We start from the raw sequence: 25,632 nt of genomic DNA, 5'->3' as shown, positions 1-25,632 counted from the left end.
GGAGGATTCCCTAATCTGGAGTTTAGGATGGATTCCACTTTCAATTATGTTGGGATAAGTATGATCAAGGGCTTAAGGCATATCAAGTGCTATGATGTGTCTAGTGTGTGACCTAAGTGATGATGTAAGCCAAAGGCAATCCCACTGATGTAGGGACTGATTCCCACTGATGTAGGGGTTGATTGCCACTTATGTGGGGAAGGTATTACCTTCTCCCCCTTTCTATAAGAGAGAGTCCTCTCTCTCACAATCCATAATAGAGAACTACCATTTTGTTTCATTGTGCCCTCACGCCTCTTTTAAGATGCATCTATTCTATCCTATGGGCTAGCAACATGTTCATCATCCGTTTCTCGAATGGTTCTCGAAGACTTGAGAAAGCAATAGGCATAAAGATCCAAATGACTAAACTATGCCTTTCATAAACCATTGTAATAAAAATTTGAGCTAGATTATATCTTTGTTCATATCTTGTGGGGCCATTGCGTGAAAGTGGGATCACACTCCAACCTGCGCATCGTAGCCATAGGGAAGGCAAGGCAAACCTCGATGTTGTTGCCGTCGCGACTGCGGAAGAAAACTATCTTGCCTTGCTCCTCCACCTGTGATGTTCGAACACTCAAGGGTTTGCTCCAGCCGAAGTCGATGTCAAAGACGAGGAATTGGGGCGAGCTGGACACGTGCATGTGAGCACGATTTAAGGAGGACCGAGCAAACAGACCCGCCTGCCCATGGAGCTCAAGCGAGTGGAGCAGTCAGTGCATGACCGAGCTCGTGCAAGAGGCGATGGCTACTTGCGTGCGACGAGCGGTGACAATGAGGGGCTCCTCTTGGAGCTCTCGAGCGGTGGCAGTGGCCATGGCCCAGAGGAGGGCGTTGCCGAAGTAGCCATCTGGGAGGGGGGGAGACATGCACGGTCGCATGTTAGCGACGTGAATGAAGCCGAGTTTTTTGTAGGGGGGGTGACCGCGGGCTCTGCTGGCAACAAGCACTTGATAGGAGGTAAAGCCCCTTCCGGCACACCCATCATCTCTTTGGTGAAGACGAAGACCTTCTGGGCTGTCTGTGTTTCTTCAACGCTCTCGTTGGGATCACTTATCTCATCTTCGATCTCTTCCAAGTCTATCCCTGCTTCCTCCTCTCAGCTCTCGCTTGTGCACTGGCATCACCGAAATTCTTTCGCCCCTTGCACACTCCGCCCATGACTTCATAAAATGCCACAGCGAACTCCCATCTGCAACAATATGGCTGTGCGCAACGCCCAACGCCACGCTTCCGCATTTCAGCCTTGTCACCTGGCAACCAAAAAAACCTCCATCCTTCACCACTCGCCTTCCCCTCACTTAGACAATCCACCAAATCGTTTTACCCCTCACCTGAACCGAAAGAAGAGGCCGAGGAATCCCGCCGCGGAGGATAGTCTGGCCCCCGAGTGAGCTCCACGAAGTAGGGCTTCATCTCGAAATTGCCAGCCTCCAGATCGCTCAAAGCCAATCCATCCATTACCGCCTCGACAAACTCCGCCCCGAGGTCATTGCAGACGATCTGGAGTCGCCCATGTGCTCCTTCACCCAACCGTCCAGCGAAAGGATAGAAATGGGCTAGAGCAAGGGAAAGACTTCGCTTGAGCGTCTGGACGAGGGAGGAGTAATGTTATGCGCTGATTGGGAAGAAGAGAATTCTGCAGTGGCAAATAATATCGGAAGCGGAGAGGAAGAGGGATTTTTGTGGGGAAGGAGAGGAGGGGATGATGAAGGAGCGGTGGAGCAAGGAAAGGCGAGGCGTGTTGAGGCAAAAAGGGTGAGGGTCCAAAACAAATACATCGTCTTTATTTATTTCCCATGCACTTGCAAAGCTTGGAATAGACTTCTAAATGAACACCTTAAAGCCTTAGACATCACCAAGCATGGACTTCTACAAGAACACGTCACTTGCACAGGTCCATCCCATATGCCACCTTTAATAATCCCAACCTCACCTCCCCCCCTTTACCCCCTCGACCTTTCCCACAATTCTTGTAACCCATGTTCGAGTTAACTTTTACAATTAAAACCTTCACCCGTGGTGGTCAATTTTTTAACCCTCCCTCTGCCCTTCACATGCAGTTGAACTTTCCTCCCATGCAATTCGGCTCACGGCCGCTTGCCACATTCCAAGGACTTTCCTAAGAGCAAACTCCTTCTTCATCCCTTTCTCCTATGCCTAATGTCCCTCAAGTCACCCCTTGTGAATTTGGGCAAGGAAAAAAATAAAAACTAGGTTGGTAGATAGCCTTTAAACTAGAGTAAAAGGCTTAGATGCTAAGCAAGAAAGCACGAGAAAAATAAATAGCCCATGGCGTTATTGTGAGATTATGGCTTTTTGAGTAGAGAAAAAGGTCACATTGTCATCATTTGTTTGTTTGTCCTTGCCATTCATTCCTTCCTTGATATTTCACAATCCTTTGCATTTATTTATTCATTCCTTCATTGATAGCTCCCTATACTTCACAATCCCATTTTTGTCATGGAGCACTTAACTACTATAAACTTATATGGAATTGGAATGCTACCATTTTATCAAAATTTTAAAAGGGAAAAAAAAGGAATAAGTAAATTAATGGACATGAGACACAACACAATGCCCATTAGGGATGGTGCTTTGTCATTAGCTTGGTGATGTCCAAAGATTTGTGCCTTTTGGGGAGTTGAAGCCCTACAAATACATGAATAAGGCTATGCTCACTATATAATTTTTTGGTGTGGGCTACAACCATTTTATAGTCCTTTGACCTTGCATCCAATTTGGCTATCTCTGCTGACTTCAAATGTTCACTCGCATCGAGAACATGTATCAAAAGAGAGGAATATTATAAGAATTTAGATTGTAGTTTAATAGATCTAGCGCAAGGAACAAGCAACTAAAATCATGTCACGGAGGCAGCGTGCTTCCTTTCTCAAAGAATAATAATCCGAGGGAACGGGCCCTTCCCTAGGCACCGCATTTGACAATGTCGTGAATATTAGAGTCTAGTAGAGTCATGCAAAAGTCTCATGAATGGATAAAATACTGACATATTACCTAAATATCAATAATTGTATTTATATTGCAATTCTAGAAATCAATATCTTGCTTGCACAAGTCACATAGATTTGGTTCACTTTCTGCAAACATAGAAAAATACATACAAAACAAAAGGCTTTAAGTTATCAGAACACGCTATCTTTTTGAGCAATTGTATATTGACATATTACCTGAATATCAATAGTCGGATTCCTATTGCAATTCAAGAAATGAACAACTTGAATGCAACAGTCTATAGATTTTTCACTTCTACAACATGGAAAAATGCTTTCAAAACACAAGGCATATTAAAGCACCCTATTCATTATTCCTGAATCCTAACCAATGCTAAAACTTAAATTTGATGGAGCACTTGCAGTAGCTTTTATCAGTATTTTAGACATGAACTAGTAGATGGATCAATGCGCTTCGCTTTAAAAAAAAGAAGTGATGCATTAAGCCAAAAAACAAGTTGACACATGGCTTAATAAACAATTGAGCCTTGTTCAACCAAGGATTAGATTTGTTTTCTTTTTTTAAGCTTAGGTTACAAGAGGGTTACAACCACCTATGGTGGACTTCCAGATAGCCATTGTTTTCTCGGTCCTTGGAATTTGCACTCATAGATCTCATCTTGCAACTTGTTGCATCCATGATTTAACAATTCATGTGCTATCATCACAAGACAATGATTAATGTGCCATCTTCACAAGACATTGGGAGGCCCTTTAGAGCTTTTTGGATTCATTCAATCCTTCTTTTTATTTTTTGCACCATATAAGTATAATTCAATTAATGATTCCCCTCTTCCTCTAGGAGAGCTCAAAGCAGTACAACCGAGGCCCAGAAGAACCACGCACATCAAAACTACTCATAGATGTGACTCCTTCCCATTGTGGCCCTTGCCTTAATTTGTGCGTGTTAATAGATTAGATCAATTCAACTCCGAGTTCTAACCAAAAGCTATGATAAGGGGCATCTTACATGTCAAATGGAAGATTCTAAAGCACAGAAGAGAGAATAGTGGAAACATATGAGCTCATCGCGAGAACTTTTGGTACACTCAAGTAGGAAAATCATAGCATTTGACTAGGAAAATCATAGTAGTGGAATTACATATGTATAAACAAAATTCTAAGGTATATTGATCTTAATGCCAGAATGAAATTTCACCATTATAATGTTCTTGTAAGCAATATCCTTTGAAACAAGAGCATCCTTTGAAACAGGAACATCCCTCGAACAATTAAGGAAAAAATGCCACAAGATAAGCAGCATTACACAGTCTCAAATTTAGATCTTCCTATTATGTCTATATCTTTGATTGTCGGTCAACATTTTCAAGGAATTGAACTATCTGTAGATTGGTTTGTGACTGTCTGACACTCCTCTATAGAAAAGAACATGAAACCTGACGGGTGTTGATAAGCCCTTCTAGAGTGTCTAGTGTGCAGCTTAATATTGGTCTCGGGGGGGTCACTCATCATATGTAACCCTATTACGTGAGTTCAACATAAGGATAGTTTTTATTTCTAAAATTTACATAAATAAATATACATAAGGGACTATTTAAAATAGTTTTGGAAAAAATTTACAGATTTGTATAGAAAAGGGGTACATTTTATTAATAAAAAAATTTACAGATAAGGGATTTTAAATATAGGCCTTGAACGCACGTGATATAGAGGGTTTATACATAGTGACCCCCCTGAGATATTGGTGCATGGTGTCAGCTGGTAATCCCCGCTTGTATCACTTTGTCAATATCCAATTTTGCAAGGTCAAAATAACACCATCTTTTGTGCGAGCCACTCAGGGGGGTCACTCATTATATGTAACCATATCACGTGAGTTCAACAAAAGGATATTTTTATTTTCTAAATTCTACAAAAAATAATTTATAAGGGAGTACTTTAAACAAACTTGGGAAAATTTTATAAATTTGTATAGAAACCGAGTACATTTTATTCATGAATAATTTACATACTAGTACTTAGCCTGCATGTTGCTGTGGGATTATTGGAGAGGGAAGCCAACTTTGCGGTAGAGGTAGGCTTGGGCTTTAGGCATTAACAAAACCTTGCAAAATTGATAACTAGAAAGGTGATATGCAAATTTTAGTCTCTCAACAATCAAGGGGTTTTGACTGAGAGATTGCAATCAAAAATTTACTCTTCTTCCAATCCACTTTCACTAAGTTTTAGTTCTTTGATTAACATTCGATTTGTCTTTCCTACTCTTTCACGTTGAACCACTTTTGTTTTTCAACTTTCAACAAAAATTGCAGGTTTGTCAATTGTCCCAAACAATTGAGCCTTTAGATTGATACATCCAACTCCAATTGTGATCAGATCACTACATGTAGAAGCTTCAACTCCAAGCAACTACATCGCCTCCAACTTCAAATTCATTTGTGAGCCACAATTGGAATCGCAAAATTTCAATTTTAAATTCATCTATGAGCCACAATTGGAATCACAAGCCTAATGGTGTTTGCATCTTCATGTGAATGGTTGCCCTTATTAACTCCCACCACACAAGTCAAAATATATAAAATATATGCACCTTTTGTTGAGGTATGAATGAAGCCTAGAAGTGTGTGTGTGTGTGTGTGTGTGTGTGTACATAGGTGTGACGTCAACCCTATTTAGGACTTCATAGGAAGCCTAAAAGTGTGTGTGCATGCACACGTGCGTGTGTGTGTGGAGGTGTTATGTCAACCCTATTTAGGACCTCATAGGAAGCCTAGAAGTAAATATTAATGCACGTTTGCTTGTGTTTTTAAAAATGTGAAGAGCTATTATATATCATCCTTATATGAGCTATAACAAGGAAGTTATGAGACTTGCAAAAGTAGGGACTAGGCAAATACGTTTCAAGTTAGTGCTCATAAAATGTACATGCAACAACTTTCACAACTTCTTATGGATTCTAGTTTGGTATTATTGCATGTATGTTTAGGTTTGTTCACACTCTATCGATATTGCATTTACTTGCAAGTTTTACTATGTCTCACACCCTATCTGTACCTAAGTTTTGCGAATATAATATCATGTGTTCTTTAATAAAAGCTATAAAATTCTTAGTTGAAGCCCAAGTAAGGAATATATGACTTATCCAATGATAGAAGGCTCTTTGCTCTCAATTTAGTGTTTGTATGCATACAACTTTGCTATATCTTGGACCTCCTACATTGGATTCTAAGCCTCTTTTGTGTGATGATAATATTATAAGTGTGCTTTAATATGAGCAAATCGTTTTGAAGATGTATATGGCCCATCCAATGGCCTTTTTTGGACTTAGCTGTATTATCGGAGCCTTCAATACAAAATATGGTGCAAAATAACCAGATTAGGACACAACTCAATAGTGGCATGGAAAATCATGGAATTAACCTCCATTCTTGGCCTAATTTTTGTCATATTTTTCTCTCTGGAATGTAGGCTCTAGATGCTAAAGGATGTCTCGATAAGTTAGATGTCGATTTCAATGCAGAATTCTCAAAAACCGAGAGAATATAGGCACCCTTGAGCTGCAAAGAGCAATAAAAAATCAGATAGGGAGACTGCACATTTGGTAAATTAGATTGAGTGAATGCTAGCTAACGTTTGAGTATGTGAGAGGAAGGCCAAAAATCTACATGTTTGCAACATTAAGTGTCAAAACAATCACAAATTATAAGCAAAGAAAATCAATATTGCACTGACGATCTCGACAATGGGAGTATCAATGAAGGTAACCCTTACATGGAGGTCCTCATCTCCACATCCCTAGCCTCATTCAAGTCTTGTGATTGTCCACACTTCTTGCTCGAACTAACATCAACATCAAAGAACATGCCTTCTTAAGAATCTTGTAATACCTTGCTTTCATCTCACGATTGCGCTTCCTAACAACAAACCATCTATCTACCATGCAAAATAGATGACCCAAGTTGTTGTACTTGAGCGATCCAATCATAAGTCTCATGCCACTCAATCTAGTTAGCCTCACTATGCTGATGAAACATATGCCATTGCAATTGCCACAACATGGCAACATATTTAAAACATGTGAAGACAATTTGGGAATACCTTATATGTAGTAAAAATAGCTTCAAGATTATTGAACATTTAGTAACCAAATCAAGCACCAGACCCGATAGCCCCTATGGTGCTGATACATTCAGCACTGAAGACTGAAACCTTTGATAATGAACCAAGAAATAAGGATGCATTTTTTGAGAGAGCATAGTTTGGAATATGTTGAACGTGAGGGATGAGAACAATTATAATATTTTCATGATAGGGAGCTGCTGAAGTTCAGTACTCAATATACGTGCAGTATAAATAACAGCAATCCAAGGAACTACAAGGGAGGTTTCCCTGGTCCAGAAATTCCTAAGTTGTCATGCTAACATGCTATCGTATATCATAGGAATCCCAACCATGTAACACAAACATCATTTCTCAACATGCCAATTCATTGCTGATCTGGAAATAGGTGAGAAGGGTGACAACTCCTCCCGACAGGATTATCATCGTTGGCTGGGTGGGTACCAAAAATTGGTAGCTCAAAAAGTGCAAGCCGTTACTTTTTCTAAAGCCATGTTTTGGTAGACATTTATTTCGAGTAACTTATCCCCCTCACAAAATAAGCATACTTGCACATCATTTTGGTAGACATTTATTTCGAGTAACTTATCCCCCTCACAAAATAAGCATACTTGCACATCAAAAGATTTGGCATTATTGACGAGTATAGCTATGTCATTGTTTGCATATATTTTGGTTTGGTATTGGTTCTAACTCTTTGCAAACCTACCAAATCCCAAAGTTTATTTCCCGCTAACAACACTTACAGGTCAGACCAATTCCAAACACAAACTAGAAACCCCAACTACCATCATGCTTACCTGGAAGCATAGCCATGCAACCATGTAGACTTGCATCCCTGTTTTGCACCATTTAGATCTATAGCAAGGAGAGTGTCCTTGATGCATTTGATTTCCTTATTCAACACAGCTCTGAGGTCAGTCAGTAAGAGGGTGGGTTCAGATCACCCGCTCGGACATGGTAGAAAAGGCTAGTGGGCTTACTTGGCCCAATACGGGAGCCGACAAGCCCGGACACGCTTGAGAAAACTTCTTGTCCCGCCCTCTTAAGGGTGGGCGGCTTAAAAAATTTTGCCGCAAAGTGCTGTGGTTGATGATTGAACCTGGGCTGCCTGACTAAAAATCCCCCCGCGTAAGAATAAGGTCTCAGTGGTGTGAACCACCCCACCTGCCTGCCATCATCGTACTTTTCTTCCTCATCAGCGGACGGGCAGCTGGTATGAACCCCACCTTCATAGTAGCCATTTGATCAAGCTCATGGCTAAAACTTAATTGTTTTTCACTCCCATTGTTCAAGTGGCAACTACATCCTTTCTGAAAAGTGATCTTCTGAAGCTCTGTGTAGCACTCTTCATTGTCAAAACCAACCTTTAAAGATATGGCCAACAAATTAAGAAAATTGCTACTTGTATGAAAAAGGAAAAGAATAATTCAAACAGCATTATCCCAGAAGAATGGACGACGAAGCAGGCTCAGCATTGCCTTTATAGATTTTGTATTTAATTCAGAAGTACTTATTTAGGCTCTGCTATTGAAATATCACTGCCAGGCATCCAGCGTATTCAGGCAAGTGAGGTAATGGATTCTCTCTGCAATAAAGGTCCCATTTATAAATCATCTTCACACCAGGCATCCAGCATATTCAGGCAAGTGTAGCAATGGATTCTCTCTGCAATATAGATCCCATTCATGATATCATATTCACGTGATGTGATCATATGCCTGCAGCAAGGAAACTCACACTGTCAAAAATTCAAGAAAGATTACATTTCAGTAGTACTCATTCTTGCCAGATCATTGATAACAACTAAAAGCAAGTTTAGTTTTCTGAGTAATCATACCAGCCAAGCTGTAAAATCAGAAATAATTGAGGCAGATGAAGATCAGAAATTGAGACAACTAATTCAACAGCAACAAAGAAAAGTTAAACTTGTCAGCAGATTGTTTTGAAAAGCACAAAATCCAGATATTACTCTTGGACATACAAAACACTGGTCAGTTACACCATCGTGCATACTGAAACATCTGATATGTCATGTTTAGTAAGTCCTTTATGTCTTCGACATGAAAATGCTTTATCAAGCTGAAGGACAAGGTGTCAAATCTGAAAAACAGAGCTTTACAATCTTATAAAGGCTCTGCATTTAGTGGATGAACTTGTGCACCAAAATCTTAGGAATACAAAAACTAAATAACAAGGACTTGCTTAACATAGAGACATCAAGTCAACCAAAAACGCTTATACAGAATGGGTAGATCTTTTATATATCTCTAGGCTGAAAGTAGCAAGCATTGTTTTTGGTCTTGCAGGCAACTGGAGTCATCTGGTCGACTAACATAGGTATTGCCACATGGAGAGGTGCTTTATGGAGCAATATTGCAAGACCACCATTGTTAAAATGCTACAGCACTGGCAAGACTTTACTTTCCTGCATCAACGTTTTTTAGCATTTAGAAGCTTGCTGGAACCCAAACAACTTTTCTTTGGGTGTTCATAACATGCCTTGCCTTCTGAACTGAGGAAGGAGGAGTAGGAGATCTATGGAGAACATGTCAACTTTAAATGGCAGGGTATGAGGTGGCAGATACTGACGTGGTAGGGAGACTGATGGTGATGACATGATAGGGTGACTAGACTAGTAAGTTGATAGAATGTCTTCTGGCTGCTCCTGTCTGCTGCCGGTTCTGCTGAACTGTTGGATATTTGAATGCCTCTTTATATAGGCCCCAAGGGGGCTGGCAAGATACCGACCAGCCGGCAGCAGACTGGCCGACCAGTCTGTGGCTGGTCCAGCCCTATAAGGGCACACAACCCAGGACTTTTGGCCCAAACTTCCAGGGCCCTTTGGCCCTCCATTCAAGGCAAGGATCCAGCCTATATAAGGCATGCCTACTGCCCACTGACAGCCACATTTCCTGCTCCACATCCGGGCCTGCACATCCTGCCATATCTGTGCCTCTGCCAGGTCCTCTTCCCAGCCACGTGTCCTGCGCCGTACTCCTGTACATCCTGCTGTCCTCACCCGCCTGTACCGTGCCATCATCAGGGTCTGTTGCAGGCCCTTCACCTGCCCACTACCCTCGCCATGCTGACGCCATCTGCAGGTCCCAAACCTGTGAGGTGCTGCCCATGTGGCAGCCCCCCCTCTTTCTTCTCTCTTGGGCACATCCTGCCCTAGGTCTCCCTCCCCCACGCACTCCTCATTTGGGGGCTTACAGATGGGGAGGTGACCTTTCCAACATTGATCACTGCCTCTATCTCTTTGATAATCTTTGGCTCTTGCAGGAAATGCTTGCTCATGATTTTTGGCATTCTCGGTGCATCTTGCCATAGCATGTTTGACATTGTCTCAAATATAGATGGTGATCCCTAATGATCATCTGTTCACAATCTTCTAGTATACCAATATTTCTTCTTAGATTTTTTATCATTTAAATTGAGTTGATCTGCAAGGTGTTTTAATTTGACAATGATCTAGTCCCTTTTTTTTAGAATCTTCTTTGCAGTATTAAATTGGTTCTCTAGCATTACAATCCTTGACATGTTCCTAGAATTAAATTCTGTGCTCTACAATCATTCTTTGATATTGAAGTTGATCAAATGGGACAAGTTCTCCTCTTTCACTTGCTTATTGTCAACTTTAGCTACTTTATGTGGCGCTTATAGTTTTAATCTTTTCTCCATTATTGTGACAATTCCCTATAACTTCTATATTTGACACATATTAACCACCTTGAATTTCTACTTGCCATAGTTGTGATCCAATTTGCTTTTTCTATCCAAAAAGATGAGGTCAGCATTATGTTTTTTCATAATTGTGTTATATTGATATGTTGATTTCCTTAGAATTTGTAGCTTTTGGTGTTTGAATGATATCATTGAAGACAGTAGTAAAAATGGAACGATTTCCTCTTTGATAAATAAGAATGCGTTCTTCTACATGAGATGGATGAATTCACGTGGATGAATTGAATTTTAAGAGACGGAAGTTGATAGATATTGCAGGATGATAGGGCCATATTGATGTACACAAAGAGGTGATGGAGATACATGTTAGAAATAAATAGATGGTGCCCACTGTCCTATCTTGAAATGAGCATGTGACATCCTAACATCTTATCTTCCACATGGCATGAAGCTAACATCTATGCATCCAGCTATAGTCTCGCCATTTTATCTTCAAGTGGCACTTATCTGCATACCTCATACTAGCATGAACTCCCAACCAGATCCTGACCAGCTTGGTGTCCCATACCACCAGGTGGCCCTAGAGGCCTTGGATCTGCAGGTGGGCCTTGGGCTATGCTAAGATGCAAGCGCGCATCTGCGACTCAATCCAGGATCAGACCTAGCACTAGGGAACAAGACTTGCTCCCATCGGCTCTCAAAAAACTAAACCCTTGGGAGCCTTATATAGACTCGGGCTCAATGCGCCAAAAATAGTAGCGGGGACCTCTAACTGTGCATACCCTTGCCACTCAACCCGAGAATCAAGCCTGCCTAGCCCTAAGCCTCCCCGAGTTACCTGAGCTAGTCTTATGTGCCCAAGTACACGTCAGATACTAATCCGTGCACATGACATACTTCCCCTCCTCTAAGAACTCACTCTTGAGTTCACAAGAAAACCCGAGAATGTCCTTTGGAGGTTAGGTAATGTCTCCCATGTTGCATCCACCTCAACATGATCCTTTCACTTGATCTTGTATTCCGTGATAGTCCTATTACGAATCTGTCATTCACGAAATTCAAGAATACTTTGAGGTTCATGCGGAATAAAAGTCAAATCAATAACTTCTATTATTTCTTGAGGAGAAACAAGTTGATCATCCACACCCAGTAACTCTTTCAGTCCACTGACATGAAATACTGGATGTACTTTAACATCAGGAAGCAATTCTAGTTTGTATGCAGCTGGTCCAATTCTTTTAATAATCTTGAACAGACAACAGTATATGGGGCATAAAATCTGTCCCCGATCTTGGGCACTTCTAATAGACTTCTTGGCAAACTACAACATTTCTTGCATGTCTTGCAAGAAGGTCCCTGAACTCAACCATAACTGGTCACTTAGATTGAAACCCGTACATAAGCGTAAAAGGACTGTAGCGAGTACTTGACATGAATTTGGAATTTGAGACATACCTAGAGGAAATCACGCCCGGAGATTCATACCTCAGGAGTTGGCTCTGATACCAACTGACACGACCCCAGCACTCCTGAAACCTCTGACCTACAAGCAAACAGAAGAACACACCAAACGTGAGGAATCTGAGTAGGTTGCTCACCCACCCAACCATGACACCTGCGGGATGCGATCCCGAATCAGGAGATGTCCCCTCCGAGCCACGAGTTGTGCTACTGGCACGAACTCCCAACCAGATCCTGACCAGCATGGTGTCCCATACCACCAGGTGGCGCCTAGAGGCCTTGGATCTGCTACTGGGCCTTAGGCTAGGCTAAGATGCAGGCGTGCATCCGGGACTCAATCCAGGATCAGACCTAGCACTAGGGAACGAGACTTGCTCCCATCGGCTCTCTAAACTACAAAGTCATGGATCTTTCAACTTTCTTGGACCAAAGTCAATATAAAAGATTTCTCTTTATTTCTTAGGAGAAGTACATATGCATGACATCAACCTTGCAAGTAACCTGGCCAACCTAATAGGTGAGCTAGCGAGTGTCACGGGGACGTGAATTTCTAATTTTTAGAATTTACGGTGACTAACCTGGCCTTACATTGATTAAAATTATAAAGGACACTTCAATGCAATTAATTCCATGGGCCAAGGCAAAGGATCTGAGGGTTAGAGAGGAGTAAAAATTCAGTAACTTGCAGGGCAAGCAAACGCAGCTATTCTTGGCTCAAGTGGATTGGGGGCTAAGGCAAGGCTGGTTCAGCTTCATCTCAGATCGGAATCTCGTTTTTCTTGCTCCCCAACTGTCCACACACCTTCCAAGAGCCTCTTTCATTGATCTGCCACCAACCAAGAGCCTTGCCATGTCCCAGCTTGCAAAAGCACCCTTTCCAGGAGATGTTTCTTCAAAGCGCCCTTCCCAGGAGATGTTTCTTCAAAGCGCCCTTCCCAGGAGATGTTGCATCAAAGCGCCCCTCCAGAGTTGTCTGCTAAGAGTGGACAGATTACTGCAGGATTGCTATTCTGAGTCTTTATCAAGGGAACTCCCGCTTGAGAGACCCGAAGACCATGCTATAGATATTATGCTAGGTAATAGCCCACCGAATACACCACCGTACAGGGTCGGTGCGGCTCAATGGAAGAAATATTGAACCAGGTAAATGAATTGTTGCAGAAGGGGCTGATTCGGCCCAGTTTCCCCCGTACTATTCACTAGTGCGGTATAAGGATGGATCTTAGCGAATGTGCATCGACTACCGTACACTTAACAAGATCACAGTGAAGAACAGGTTTTCCATTCCTCTTGTCATATTTGAGAAAGCCCTTCGCTGTCCAATGTGATGCATGTGGTAAAAGCATTGGCCGAGTTCTTATGCATGATGGAAGGGTCGTTGCTTACGAGAGCAGGGTGTTGCAGCCTACGAAAATGAGCTTCCAAATTTATGAAAAGGAGATGCTTGCTGTAATTCATGCCCTCTCATAGTGGAAGCACTACTTGTTGGGTGCTGATTTTATGTTCAGACGGATCATTCTTCAGTGAGTATTTTCTCACACGGAGAAAATTATCTGAGAAGTACATGCGTTACAAATGTGCTTGATTACTTAATACACCAAAAGATCCATCAATCACAACAAATCAAAGAGCTATAAGAATAGTTCGTAAGAGATTGCATAAATCATATTTGAAAGAAGAAGGTGTCAATCACAAAGCATCACTACTAAAATTGTATGTCTCTAGATCATACAATGAGCAATTGCAAATCCCCAACTCCTATAAAATAGCATGGCAATGCCATGAAATAATAAATTTGCATTGAAAAATATGTGGACAACACTTGCAATTTTGATAACTTCTAAGCCATAAAATAGCATGGCAATGCTCTAAAATAATAAATTAGCATATATTCGCATTAAAAATAAGTGGAGAAGACTTGCACATTTGATGTAATACAAGATACTACAATACAAGTTCTGTAAAGTGATAAGATGGATAAGAGCATATGCACTCTTTAATCACCTAACATATTCTCATATCCATCCCCTCACATGCACCAAAATTTGATGTAAGCTTCATATTCTTTGATATTGTAAGATATATACAGTTAAGATGGAAATGAGCATATGTAGTCTTTACTTACCTAACATGTTCTCATATCTATCCCCTCACATGCATCAAAATTGAGTGAGCATATTCTCATACTCGTCACCTCACATGCGCCAAAATTCTCAAATCCATGCCTTCACATGCATTGCGTCATATTCTAAATTGTATTAATTTAGCACAAGTATGATATCAATAGTCTCTTCCACCTCACTGTCATCACTGAGTAGTTCAAACTCATCCTCTTCTTCACTGAAGGCACCCTCAGCAACAACTTCCTTAGACAATTGTTGATCACCAAAAACTCTTGAAGCATTGGATCCACTCGCTGCCCTAGCTGCAATATTCAACCATTTAAATACTAAGTTTAGAAAATAATTTTCTGTCTATGTTTCATTTTCAGATTGTGCATATCCCTGAAAACAAGAATGTGGTTGCAAATGCACTCTCCAGAAGGCCAGTGCCGGATGCAGTATCAAAGAAACCACAAGTTTCTGCAATATCTATTGCCTATCATGATGAATTGGATGCCATGAAAAAGCAATATGCTACAGATGATGACTTTGCATGGATATATGATCAGTTGTCTGAGGAATAGAGAAATTATCATTATGCTCTTCGAGACAGTTTTCTCTTGATGCATGGCCGTCTTGTGTGTCACAAAGCAATTGAGGGCCAAGGTGATGGCTGAAAGTAATGTTCTGCCATATGCAAGACACAGAGGGATAGACGCTACTGTGAAGGCTGTTGAGCACTTCTTTTTACTGGCCAACTTTGCGACGTGATGTTGAAGCGTATGTTAGGACATGCATCACCTGTCACAAAGTGAAGTATTGACAAGCCAAAAACCCCTGGACTGTTACAGCCACTCCCCATTCCGAATAAACCATTGTTGTGGACTTCATTTTTTTCTTCCTCAGACACCATCAAGTCATGATGGTATCTGGACCATTATTTGCAGGTTTCGTAAATAGGCTCATTTTATTCCATTGAAGAAGAAAATTACAGCCAACTAGATGGCAACATTATTCATGTCTCATGTTTTCAAATACCACGGAATGCCACAGTCTATCATCAGTGATAGGGACCCGTGGATGCCAAGTTTATTCTAGAGAGGATTGTTTGAAAATATGGGGACCATGCTGAATTTCTCATCCTTGTTTCATCCACAGTCTGATGGCCAGTCCGAGGCGGCAAATTGCACTGCCCTCGATCTCTTGAAGTGCTATGTTTCGGAGCACAAATAAAAATGGGAGCAATATTTGCCACTGATTGAGTTTGCCAATAACAACAAAGTGCATACTTCTACAGGAAAGGCTCTGTTTAAGATCGTAGAAGGATACACCAAAGATAAAATCTTTGAAGCTAATAAAGTAGTGGAAAACCTAGATGAGGCTTACAGGAAAATCATGATCACTCTCCAGAGATGTCAAGACAAGCAAAAGAGAGCAGCCGACCATCTTCGTCGTGAGCTGAAATTCAAAGAAGACGATTGGGTTCTCTTACACTTTCAGAAAGCACAGCTGAAAAAGAATAAGGGGAAAGACAAGCTATATGTTTAGCTTCATGAGGTACTATGGTTCCCTTCAGATTCTGATCGATGATGTAGCTTTCAAGCTGAAGCCACCAGATCATTGGAAGATTCACAATGCGTTCCATGTGAGTCTTTTGAAACTGTTTCAGGGAGATGTGCCAGAAGATATGCCTCCTGAAGCGCAGCCTGAAGTTGAAGAATTGGATGAAATCTTGGTTTCGAAACAGATTCTGGCACAAAAGGAACACAAGCTAAAAGGTAGAGTTATCTGCCGCTATCTGGTTAAATTCAGAAATTATCCAGCTACGGATGCAAAGTGGATGGAGGAGGGTGAACTGGCAGATTCACCTCAGATGTTGCAGCTATACCGAGAGGCAAAGGATGAAACGACGATGAAACGATGGCCTGAACCGAAGTCAGCTGCAACAACTGAGGTGAGCTGAGGATCTGAGGGTTACCAATTATTTGCAAGGCAAGCAAAGGCAGCTATTCTTGGCTCAAGTGGATTGGGGGCTAAGCCAGGGCTGTTTTAGCTTCCTCTCAGATCAGGATCTCGTTGTTCTTGCTCCCCAGCTGTCCACATACCTTCCAGGATCCCGTTTCGTTGATCTACCACCAGCTAGGAGCCCTGCTAGGTCCTAGCCATAGTTGCCAGACGAAACGAAAACAAAAGAAACGGAAACGGGAAAAACCGAGGAAACGGAGTTTCCAGCCCCCGCAGAAACGAAAACAGAAGAAACGGCAATATGGTACAATTTATGTATAAAAATTTATTTTTTATACATAATACAATTATCAATAGAGTGTGCATATTATACATAATACAATTATCTATACTTGAAGCATCATGCATGCTTCTATTATTCTAAATTCCTATGATGATTGATCTATCTAGTATCATCTATTATCCATGAATAATGCTTCAACAATCAACATGTGTCATGAACTAAGTTTTAACTTCTAACTTCTACCTTTGAAGTTACAACAATCTGAAGTTTGAGAGGGAGGATGGAGAGGTGAGAGGGAGGATGGAGAGGTAGAAGACGGGGAGGTGAAAGAGGTTGGAGAGGTAGGAGTCGAAGGAAGGATGAGAGGTAGGAGGAGGATGGAGAGGTAAGAAGGGATGGAGAGCTGAGAGTAGGCTAAGGATGGAGAGCAGCTACCAGCATGCAGGATGGAGGGATGAAGCTACGAGTGCCAGGGCCCAGGAATCAAATGACAAAGATGGAGAGGCTAGAAAGCAGCAGGATGGAGAGCAGCAACACAGGAGGCGATGGAAACTAAGACACGAGGCGACGAATCAGTGGAAAACCTGTTAATCAAAAGAAGGAAAAAACATTTTAATAAAAAGAGAGCCACACAAAAAAAAAAAGAAAAAAAAAAAAGAGAGATTACGAAACGGTCATTTCCGTTTCGGCATTTCTGTTTCCAGGCCAGAAACGGCCGTTTCTGGTAACTATGGTCCCAGCTTGCAAAAGCGCCCTTCCTAGGATCTTTTTCTTCAAATAGCAATCCACCAGGGGCCTTTCCAGAGCTGTCTGCTGATTCGTAATTATCCAGAGGGCCTCCCAGGACATGCATTTCCTGATTGCGCACTTTTCCAGGGTTGTTTCACACTCCAGGCTGGGCGCTTTACTATTTTGCATGCTGGATGATATGCTGATTCGTAGTTTGCAGGAGCCCTGCCAGGGCCCGTGAGCTGATTGCATGCATAGCAAGACAGAAGTTCCTGTGAGCAGATCATTCAGTTGGCTGTTTTTGAGCCGACGCATGACAGTGCTTTTCTGAATAAAAGATAAAGAAATACCAAAAGGAGCGCTAAGTTTAGGGCCAATCTGGTGTCTGGTGTAGGACGAGGGCTGTGTTCTAAGTTGTTTGGGTTTGCTATGCAAAGTTCTAAATGGCTGGAAATTAAATATTTGCTGGTTATTATCTGTTCACTGCCCTTTGGAGATTCTGAAGGCCGGTTTCAGCCAGCCCAGCCCAAGTACCAGATCATCACTGGACAGATACACATGGTCACTCACGTTGCTGGCCATATGCATCATCAATCGCTTGCATGGGGCTGTTGCCGACTTGACCATGGAAAATTGACACATGTCTACTACAGGTATGTACCTTGATCCATACATGGCAGGTCATTGTGATAAGGCAGTCACGTCAACAGCCCACTTGATCTGTGGCTGCAGAGGGTGCTGTCCACACATCAGCCCCCTTATTTTGCTAATAAAGGACTGAACACTAATGCCCAATGAATCCATCCATCTCCTAAGCTATTAGTCAAGGCTTCTCGTCATTTGGGGCCCTTACAAGTGGGAACCCTAAGAGAATGTCCGCAGTATGGAGCATTAATTCTCCAACTTCTCACACACAGTACGGCTGCTATGAAAGTTTGGTCATGCTTTTGGGTCAAAAAAATGCCTTAGCAACATTGTGACTGTAATGAAATGATAGCTTTTAGCCACCTAGATGACATGTTGGACACCAACAGCTTTGTCAAGTTCTCATTGCTCTTAAATTTTTTTTGCTTTACATCAATGTGTGTGTGTGCGCGCGCACACGTGCAGGAACATGCCCAAACGCATCCTTTGAAAGAACAACACAGTGTGCAATTTCAGTCTATGATAGTCACAAGGTTGAAAACCATAAACTCCATCACGCATAGCAAGGACTAGCTACAATGACATCCACAATGACATCATCAGCCACACATACATGGGCATCATTTATACAAAGGTCTTTGTACATAGTTTTTAGTCAACACTCTGGAGATGATGAGCAGATCAGCAATGACAAAGACTAGCAGTAAAGGAAAAGTTAAAAAGTAGTCCACCTCTCTTCATTCAAGCTACAACTACTTGTGAAGACTATATGATTTCATTTGTCTCTCTCGAACGAGCATCTCTAAGCAAAAAATGCTTAAACAAGCTAGCTGATAGGGCAACACACCACTTAAGATAGAAAGAATTTGTCATAAGATTAGCAAGCCGCAACAAGGACAAAAGCTACATAAGGTGAAATTTGCATGTCCACAACCCGGCGGGAACAAATACCTAAATGAATCTAGGAACATGCCTAAATTCATCCTTTGAAAGCATTACAGAGTGTAGTTTCAATCTCATGACAATCACAGACTTGAAAACCATAAACTCCTTGATGCATAGTAGGAACTAGCTGCTAAGACATCACCACAGATGTCATCAATGCAAAACGATGTGTGTAGACATAGAATAAACGTATGCTCTCACACATACATATCCATAAACCCACACATACTTGAGCATCCATTTAAAGAAAGGTCTTCGTAGTAAGTTTATACATCAACATGAAAAGAGTAGTTTCAAACCAACCTATAGAAGTTGGAAGATGTGATTTCTTCATATGGCATCTACGTTGATCCCAAAGAGATCAAGGTAATCTGCAACATGAAAAGAGTAAGTTTTAACCAACCTACAAAATTTGGAAGAGGTTAATTCTTCAAACGGCATCTGAGTTGATTCTAAGCAATCTACAACTAGTCAATTCTAAAGACAGTGTACAATGTATGCTCTTTTCTTGGCTTTCTAAACTTCTATCATACCAATTATCACTTTTTCGAGATTACAAACACCCATGTCCAAACTTTTTGCAAGTAGAATGCTTACTTGAAACACGATAACGATTCAAAATGACACTAGAATGGCTATTCTTGAACCAATCTTCCATTTGATGTCATAGTTGACGATTTCAACCTTGCTATAAGAGTCTTGCTGCAAGAAGGCCGAGTTATGCTTCCAATCAATATATAGTCGCTTTATGACAAATATATTTTGGCCATTGTTGATGCTTATTGCATGTGGAAACATTCTCTCATGGAGGCAACCTCCATAGTGAAAACGAACCACCACTCACAGAAAGGTAACTTTACTCAGCCAGTCATAAATGACTCAACGAGCACATTGAGTAGAACTTTTGGGCAACTTTCATAGAGAACATTGACTGCATTCCAAGATCACACAATTGTAGATATCCTCAGTAGGGATCTTCCTTCAATAAGCTACCATTAGCATCTACTATGGTAAACATGACTCTTTAGTTGATATGCCAAACTCCTTCAATTATGCTCAAGACAAGGACTTTAACACAACAATACAAGTTGCTGTCCAAGATCACTCGTCTCATTCCAAAACAATAAATTTCTCATCTTCTTCTTACATCAATGATCTCTTGTTATTATCATGATTGCATTTGTGTATCTCAAAAATAAGGAAATGCAGGGATTCCTATCGCAAGAACGTCATGTCATTCCATATGCAGCCCATCCAGGCATGAACAAAAACATCATGTTACTACATGCAACTTACTGGAGTCACCTCAAATGAAAAGTGATGTGATAAAAGTGGCTACGAAGTTCGAACTATGTATCCTGCCAACAAATGAAAGAAAGCACAAGACTATCCAGCAAGACTTCTTCAGATGCTTCCTATTTCAATTGGAAGATGGAAATATATCTCCATAGATTTCATTAAAACTTTGCCTCATTCCTCCATGCTTAGATTATGATAATCTTCTATTAATTGTCCAAAATGGCTTTCTTCATCCCTTGCAATTGCAAACCCAGTTTATAAGAATTAGATGCATCCAAAAAAAAATCACCAAAGATTTCAATTCATGTTTGTAGCAAAAAAGCCTCAAGCTCTCAACATGCACAAGTATTCGTGGGTTATCAAAGAACATCATGTAAGACAAAAATTCATCTTGAAAAGAGTTTGCCACTTGTAGAGAGTTTGCATTCAATAAATCTTTCCACAATGCTATCAACAAAACTCCTTTTACAATCACACTTGTGACGTTAAGAATGCCTTCAGGCTTCAAACTTTGTGCGATTAGCACTAAGTCACCCTCGTTGAGCAAAGTATACAAGAAATGCAAGATATCCTCTTGTAAATCAAGGATCATATGACCAAACACAGACTTTCAATGAGGGTAACATAGTTGTTATTCGTAGCTCCAAATCACTCAGAAAATAGAAGTCAATGTTTTCCATGAGACTATGTACCATTTCAGATCCTAAAATAACACTCAATTCTAAGTCACATTTTGCATATTTTCAACTTTCAAAGTACTGAAAACGTTCTAGTCCCAAGCAACCATTAGCCAGAGGTCTAAGATGACTATGCTCATCTTCATCCCAAGTGATTTGTAAACCATCGATAGTGAGAGACACAATATTGTCCCATCGCCAAGTTTGCAGTCCAATAACATGATCTTGATGAGTCCGAAACTACTTGGAAGATGATGAGGACAGGCTGCAATATCGTGACATCTTATAGTAGCACTTCCAGGATCTGATGTGTTCCATCAATTCACCATTTCCACCATGATCTTTCTCAGTGGGGGGGACGTCATGAGGCCTCTAGTATGGATTACACAATGATTTCAGGATCATCGATGGGTTGCACCCTGCACAAGAGGATACACCCTGAGGGCACACACTGTTCAAAGTGTGGCTCCACTCTCTAAGAGCTTGTGCAGACGGGCCAAAAAGTGCGAAGTTGATGCGCAATTGGTTCAAGATGGTGCCGTGTGCACAAGCCCTAAGAGAGGCCTCTTGTATGGATCACACAACGATTTCAGAGTTATCAATACAGTCTCCTTTTGCTCGTTAGATTACTAATGATATTAGGATTTCTTGCGGACATATAAGATGCAACGGCATCTCTAAAATGACTCTAAAAATGAGCGAAAGGTGTTCGGAGAGAGTTTGGCCTAGCCTTTCATGCATCTGTAGAAGCTCATGGTCTTTGATATACCATTCATAAAAGCATGAACGACACGGAAAAAGAAAAGTGGAAGAGTTAGAAGGAAAAGATAACCTCGGGAGTCGGCATACAAGGCTCAAAGGACAGAAGAAGTGCTGAAGGCAAAAGGAAGAGGATAATATAAAAAGCTGAGTGGACAGGCGAGAGTTGAATAAAGCATGTACTAGCATAATGTCGCCGAAAGGTAACGGCTGAGAGACCTTCGTAAGTAAAAGCTATGCACTAACGATACTTCAGGATTCAAGAATGGATTTTATTTAACCCGAATTTTTACTAAGATACACCACCTAATAAATTCCAAACCCCCCAGATCATGGGGGGAGAGAGAGAGAGAGTGAGAGAGAGGACAGGAGGACAATTAGAAGCATCTGTAATTGCCAATAAAGATAAAAGCTTGGACAGTTCAAGAAGAAAGGGAGAAACCTGCAAATGAGCTGCAATGTGTACTCAGACGGCAGCCCCCAAGCACAACATGTTCCCACTGGCTGGATGCAGGGCCTTCGATAAATTGGCAACCCTTGCCTCGGGAAAATCCGATTGACTGCCATCTTTTAGTGAAGGTATTTCAGTTTAACAACTCAGGCAGCATCATCTCCAAGAGAGAGAGAAACCCAAAGTGTACAAGGAAGCACCCTCATGCATTGTTTTCTTGTACCAGCAATGGCAATATGCACCAGCAGGACGACGAATTAGCGGCTGCTGGTAGGAAAGAGGGTGAGAATGTGGCGAGATGGAGAGCTGGGCTGTTGAAGATGATGGTGGGGATGACGAAGGTGGTGGTGAGGAATAGTCTCTCCCACGCGGTCTTTGGGGTCTGCGCCGGGGTCGAATCGCGGCGGGGGAGGGTTCCTGGAGAGGGCAGCACCGAAAGAATGGGGATCGAAGGATGCGAAGGAGCCGGCAGCGGGAGGGTTGACGGAGGAGGGAGGGGGAAGGGGGGGGGGTGGGAAGCCAGGCAAGGGGAGAGGAGGAGGAGGATGCTGCTGCTGCAATGGAGGGGGGAAAGGGAGAGGGATACCATCGAGGTCTCTGTGAGAAGCGAGGAAATGAGCAGAGGCAGCAAGGCTAGGAGGAACAGGGGTGGAGGCAAAGAGATGATCGGAGGAGAAAGGACCTTCAGTGGAGAGACCTTGCATCCGTTTAAGGTAGAGACGATACTTCTGCAGATGGCTCGCAACGTTCTCCCTCGTCAATCCTTCCACATTCATCAACTGCATGATCGTCTTCGGCACCGCGTTCTTGATCCCCAGATGAACCACTGCATCCACGAACCTCTTGTGAAGCTGTGGCGTCCACACCAATCTCGGCCTCTTCAGCGTCCTCGCAGTCTGCTCCTCCATGGAACTCTCCATCCCTGCCGCCATCTCCGAATTATCGTCGCTCATCAATCTTCGTGTGCTTGCATCGTCGTTCATCATTCTTCGCGTGTTTGCTTCTCTGCTGCTGCTTTCCGCTCCCGTTGCTGCTGTTGATTTTAACGGCCCTGAAATATTGTTGCTCTCTGGCCTCCGATCGTAAGATGACGCCATGAATGGTGCGAGCCCGTTCGACATCGCTGACAGGAAGGCACCTTTGCCCTCCTGGACTCCATAGCTGCCCGGAGAGCTTCCAGGATGTATGTTGGTCGAAGGAGGGGAGAATACTGCTGCAGGAGATTCTTCAAGCCGGGATGATACCGGGGGCGGTAAGAAGGCATTTTGATCAGGGACAGCGGTAATGGCCGCTGCTGGTATGCCCCCGACGATCCCTGCACCACCATCTCCTGCTCGATTGTAGGAAAGAACAACTGCTGCGGCGGCGGCGGCGGCGTCGGTGATACCGCCGTGGTCTTCTTCGGCGGCTTTGGCAAAAGTCGATGGCGAGACGCTGGGCAAGCTGCGTTGCGATGCAATTGCAAAGGTAGATTGAGAATCGGGAGGCTCAGACAATGGTATGCTGAACGCGGAAGCAAGCTCGGGGGGAATGAGCGACTGCGAGAGGGGTGTGAGCTCCTCAGGCGAAGGAAGCCCGCCCTCGTCCCATTCAGCGATGAAGCCGTCGTCCATAGTCATGAGAAGAGAGAGTGCTCGCGGGCTCTGCTGGTGCAGGGTGTCTCAAGGCATGGATGGAGGTGCGTTTCAAGCAACGGGAGGGATGAAGAAGAAGCTGGCTATGGCGGAAGCCCTCGCTTTCTGTCTGTCTCGCTCCATGCGGAGGAATGGAAGCTCGCGTTGTCGATGACGAAGCTGGATATGGTGAAATCGAAGCGCTTTGTGTCCCGTAGCTGGCTATGGCGGAATCGAAGCGCTCTCTCTCCCTTTCGTTGTTAAGAAGCTGGCTACGGCAGAGCTCGATGTCGATGAAGCAGCTAGATAAGGTGAAATCGAAGCGCTCTGTCTCTTTATCGCTGTTAAAGAAGCTGGCTATGGCGGGATAGAAGCTCTCTATCTCGATGAGGAGCTTGCGAGGGGGAAATCGAAGCTCTTTTGCTCGCTCGCTCTTTCTCTCTCTGTCAAGGGGCTGGCTATGGCGGAGTCCAAGCTCTCTCTGTGCTTTCCTGTCAACACCTGTCTATCAAGAACCGGCTATGGCGGAATCGAAGCGCACTCTCTGTTCCCTTTTCTATTTCGCGAAGCGCGACTCGCGAAACGATCGGAGAATTCAGGAAACGCACCAATCCAGACCTTTCTGCAGGAGGCAGGGCATCCTCCAATCAAAGATTGTTGCAGAGAGGATCCCCGGAGCAACGAGCAGCACGAAGACTGGATTGGATCAGCTCACGAAGACTGGATGATGGATCATCAACAGCACGAAGAACGAACTGTTGTTGTGAATGCTGTTGAATCTTGCTGCCCTATCACACGCCTGGTGCTGCTTCGAAGCTTGCCGTGCTCTGTCCTCATGACAGCTTTTCTGCTCTTCCCCTTCCACTCTTGCTTCTCGATTTCTGTCTCTGATCAATGTTCTGATGAATCTCCAGCGGATGATCAACATTGAAGATGACTCTCCGCTGCACACATTCGTTCATCAGACCGTTGGAGGCCCGTGTCAGCCTGCAGTAAAGGCGAGCAGATCGCACTAGAATCCGGCCAAAATCAGCAGGTACTTGCCGGATCGATCGTCTTCGTCGTTGACGGTCTGTCCTTGACCCTCGAATCCTCCATCAAGAAAGATGCTCAATTCCGCCATCGCCAAGTCCGCTCCGCTGCATGAATCTGTTCTTCCGTGACGCTTGCTGCCGCTCGCTTTGAAGCATTATGTTGAAGTTTGAAGCAAGATGAGTCCTCCGCCATCCCCAAGTCCGCTGCACAAATCTGTTCTTCCCTGCTGATGCTTGCTGCCGATCGGCGCTTTGAAGCGTTACTTGAAGCTCGAAAGCAGTAACATCCTCGTTCCCAGCCGTCCGGCCATATCCAATGCCTAAATCTCCTCTAATTGATACGCGGATCCTCACCTCTCTTCCTGTCTTCATCAAATCGAAACCAAGAGATGCGTCAAAGCCGCTGCAGCAGCACATGAGTAATGACCGCATCGCCATAGCCAGCAGCATCTTCCCAAATCTGCGTCTACTTCCTAGATCCGCAGAAGCTTATTAATTACTCACCTCCTGCTGCTAGGCGCTAGGCGTTCGCCACGGCCATCCATCGATCTCTCTAAATGCGCAAACAACCCCCGGTTCTTCGACTCTTCAAAAACGAAAGCTCCCTGCGGTTACACTGTCCAGCACAACCATCAACTGCTATCCTCCACGCCGATCAGGAACATACTCACTCACACTATTCACACATCCAACCATCCTCGGTCCGCGGACGGCTCCAACAACGAATGCGCATCCTCAATGCCTATAAAATCCATTCACAGGCCAGTAACACCATTCATTGAAGGTATGGAGCCGCAAACCGAGGCACGCAAACAGCGTCCGATTGATTCACCGATTGATTCACCG

At 43.0% G+C, this 25,632-nt stretch overlaps 1 protein-coding gene, 1 long non-coding RNA gene and 1 pseudogene across 2 annotated transcripts; all 3 read right to left on the bottom strand.

Moving 5' to 3' along the window:
- Window positions 1–372: 372 nt before the first annotated feature.
- Window positions 373–1,027, bottom strand: LOC147900890 (phenolic glucoside malonyltransferase 1-like; annotated as a pseudogene).
- On the bottom strand, window positions 987–1,813 carry LOC147900889 (uncharacterized). Its single transcript, XR_015541206.1, has 2 exons — window positions 1,377–1,813; window positions 987–1,295 (listed from the first exon to the last, which is right to left on the bottom strand). It is a non-coding gene; the product is annotated as an uncharacterized LOC147900889 (long non-coding RNA).
- Window positions 1,814–7,731: 5,918 nt separating this feature from the next.
- LOC147900888 (uncharacterized) lies at window positions 7,732–25,240 on the bottom strand. The gene is made up of 3 exons (XM_087375541.1): window positions 22,131–25,240; window positions 19,257–19,324; window positions 7,732–8,857 (listed from the first exon to the last, which is right to left on the bottom strand). The coding sequence occupies exon 1, from the start codon at window positions 23,756–23,758 to the stop codon at window positions 22,397–22,399; it is 1,362 nt and encodes a 453-aa protein (XP_087231667.1). The 5' UTR covers window positions 23,759–25,240; the 3' UTR covers window positions 7,732–8,857; window positions 19,257–19,324; window positions 22,131–22,396.
- Between the last annotated feature and the right edge of the window lie 392 nt (window positions 25,241–25,632).

This window comes from Dipteris shenzhenensis, chromosome 6 (genome assembly GCF_047967505.1).
Source record: "Dipteris shenzhenensis isolate YYH24624 ecotype China chromosome 6, Dip_SZ_1.0, whole genome shotgun sequence".
Taxonomy (NCBI): Eukaryota; Viridiplantae; Streptophyta; class Polypodiopsida; order Gleicheniales; family Dipteridaceae; genus Dipteris; species Dipteris shenzhenensis.
The sequence above is the reverse complement of the archived record's forward strand: the minus strand, read 5'-3'. Positions and strand labels throughout refer to the sequence as shown.

Bases quoted from the DNA above. Each gene is read 5' to 3' on its own strand.
- LOC147900888 (XM_087375541.1), bottom strand. From the start codon at position 23,758: ATGACTATGGACGACGGCTTCATCGCTGAATGGGACGAGGGCGGGCTT.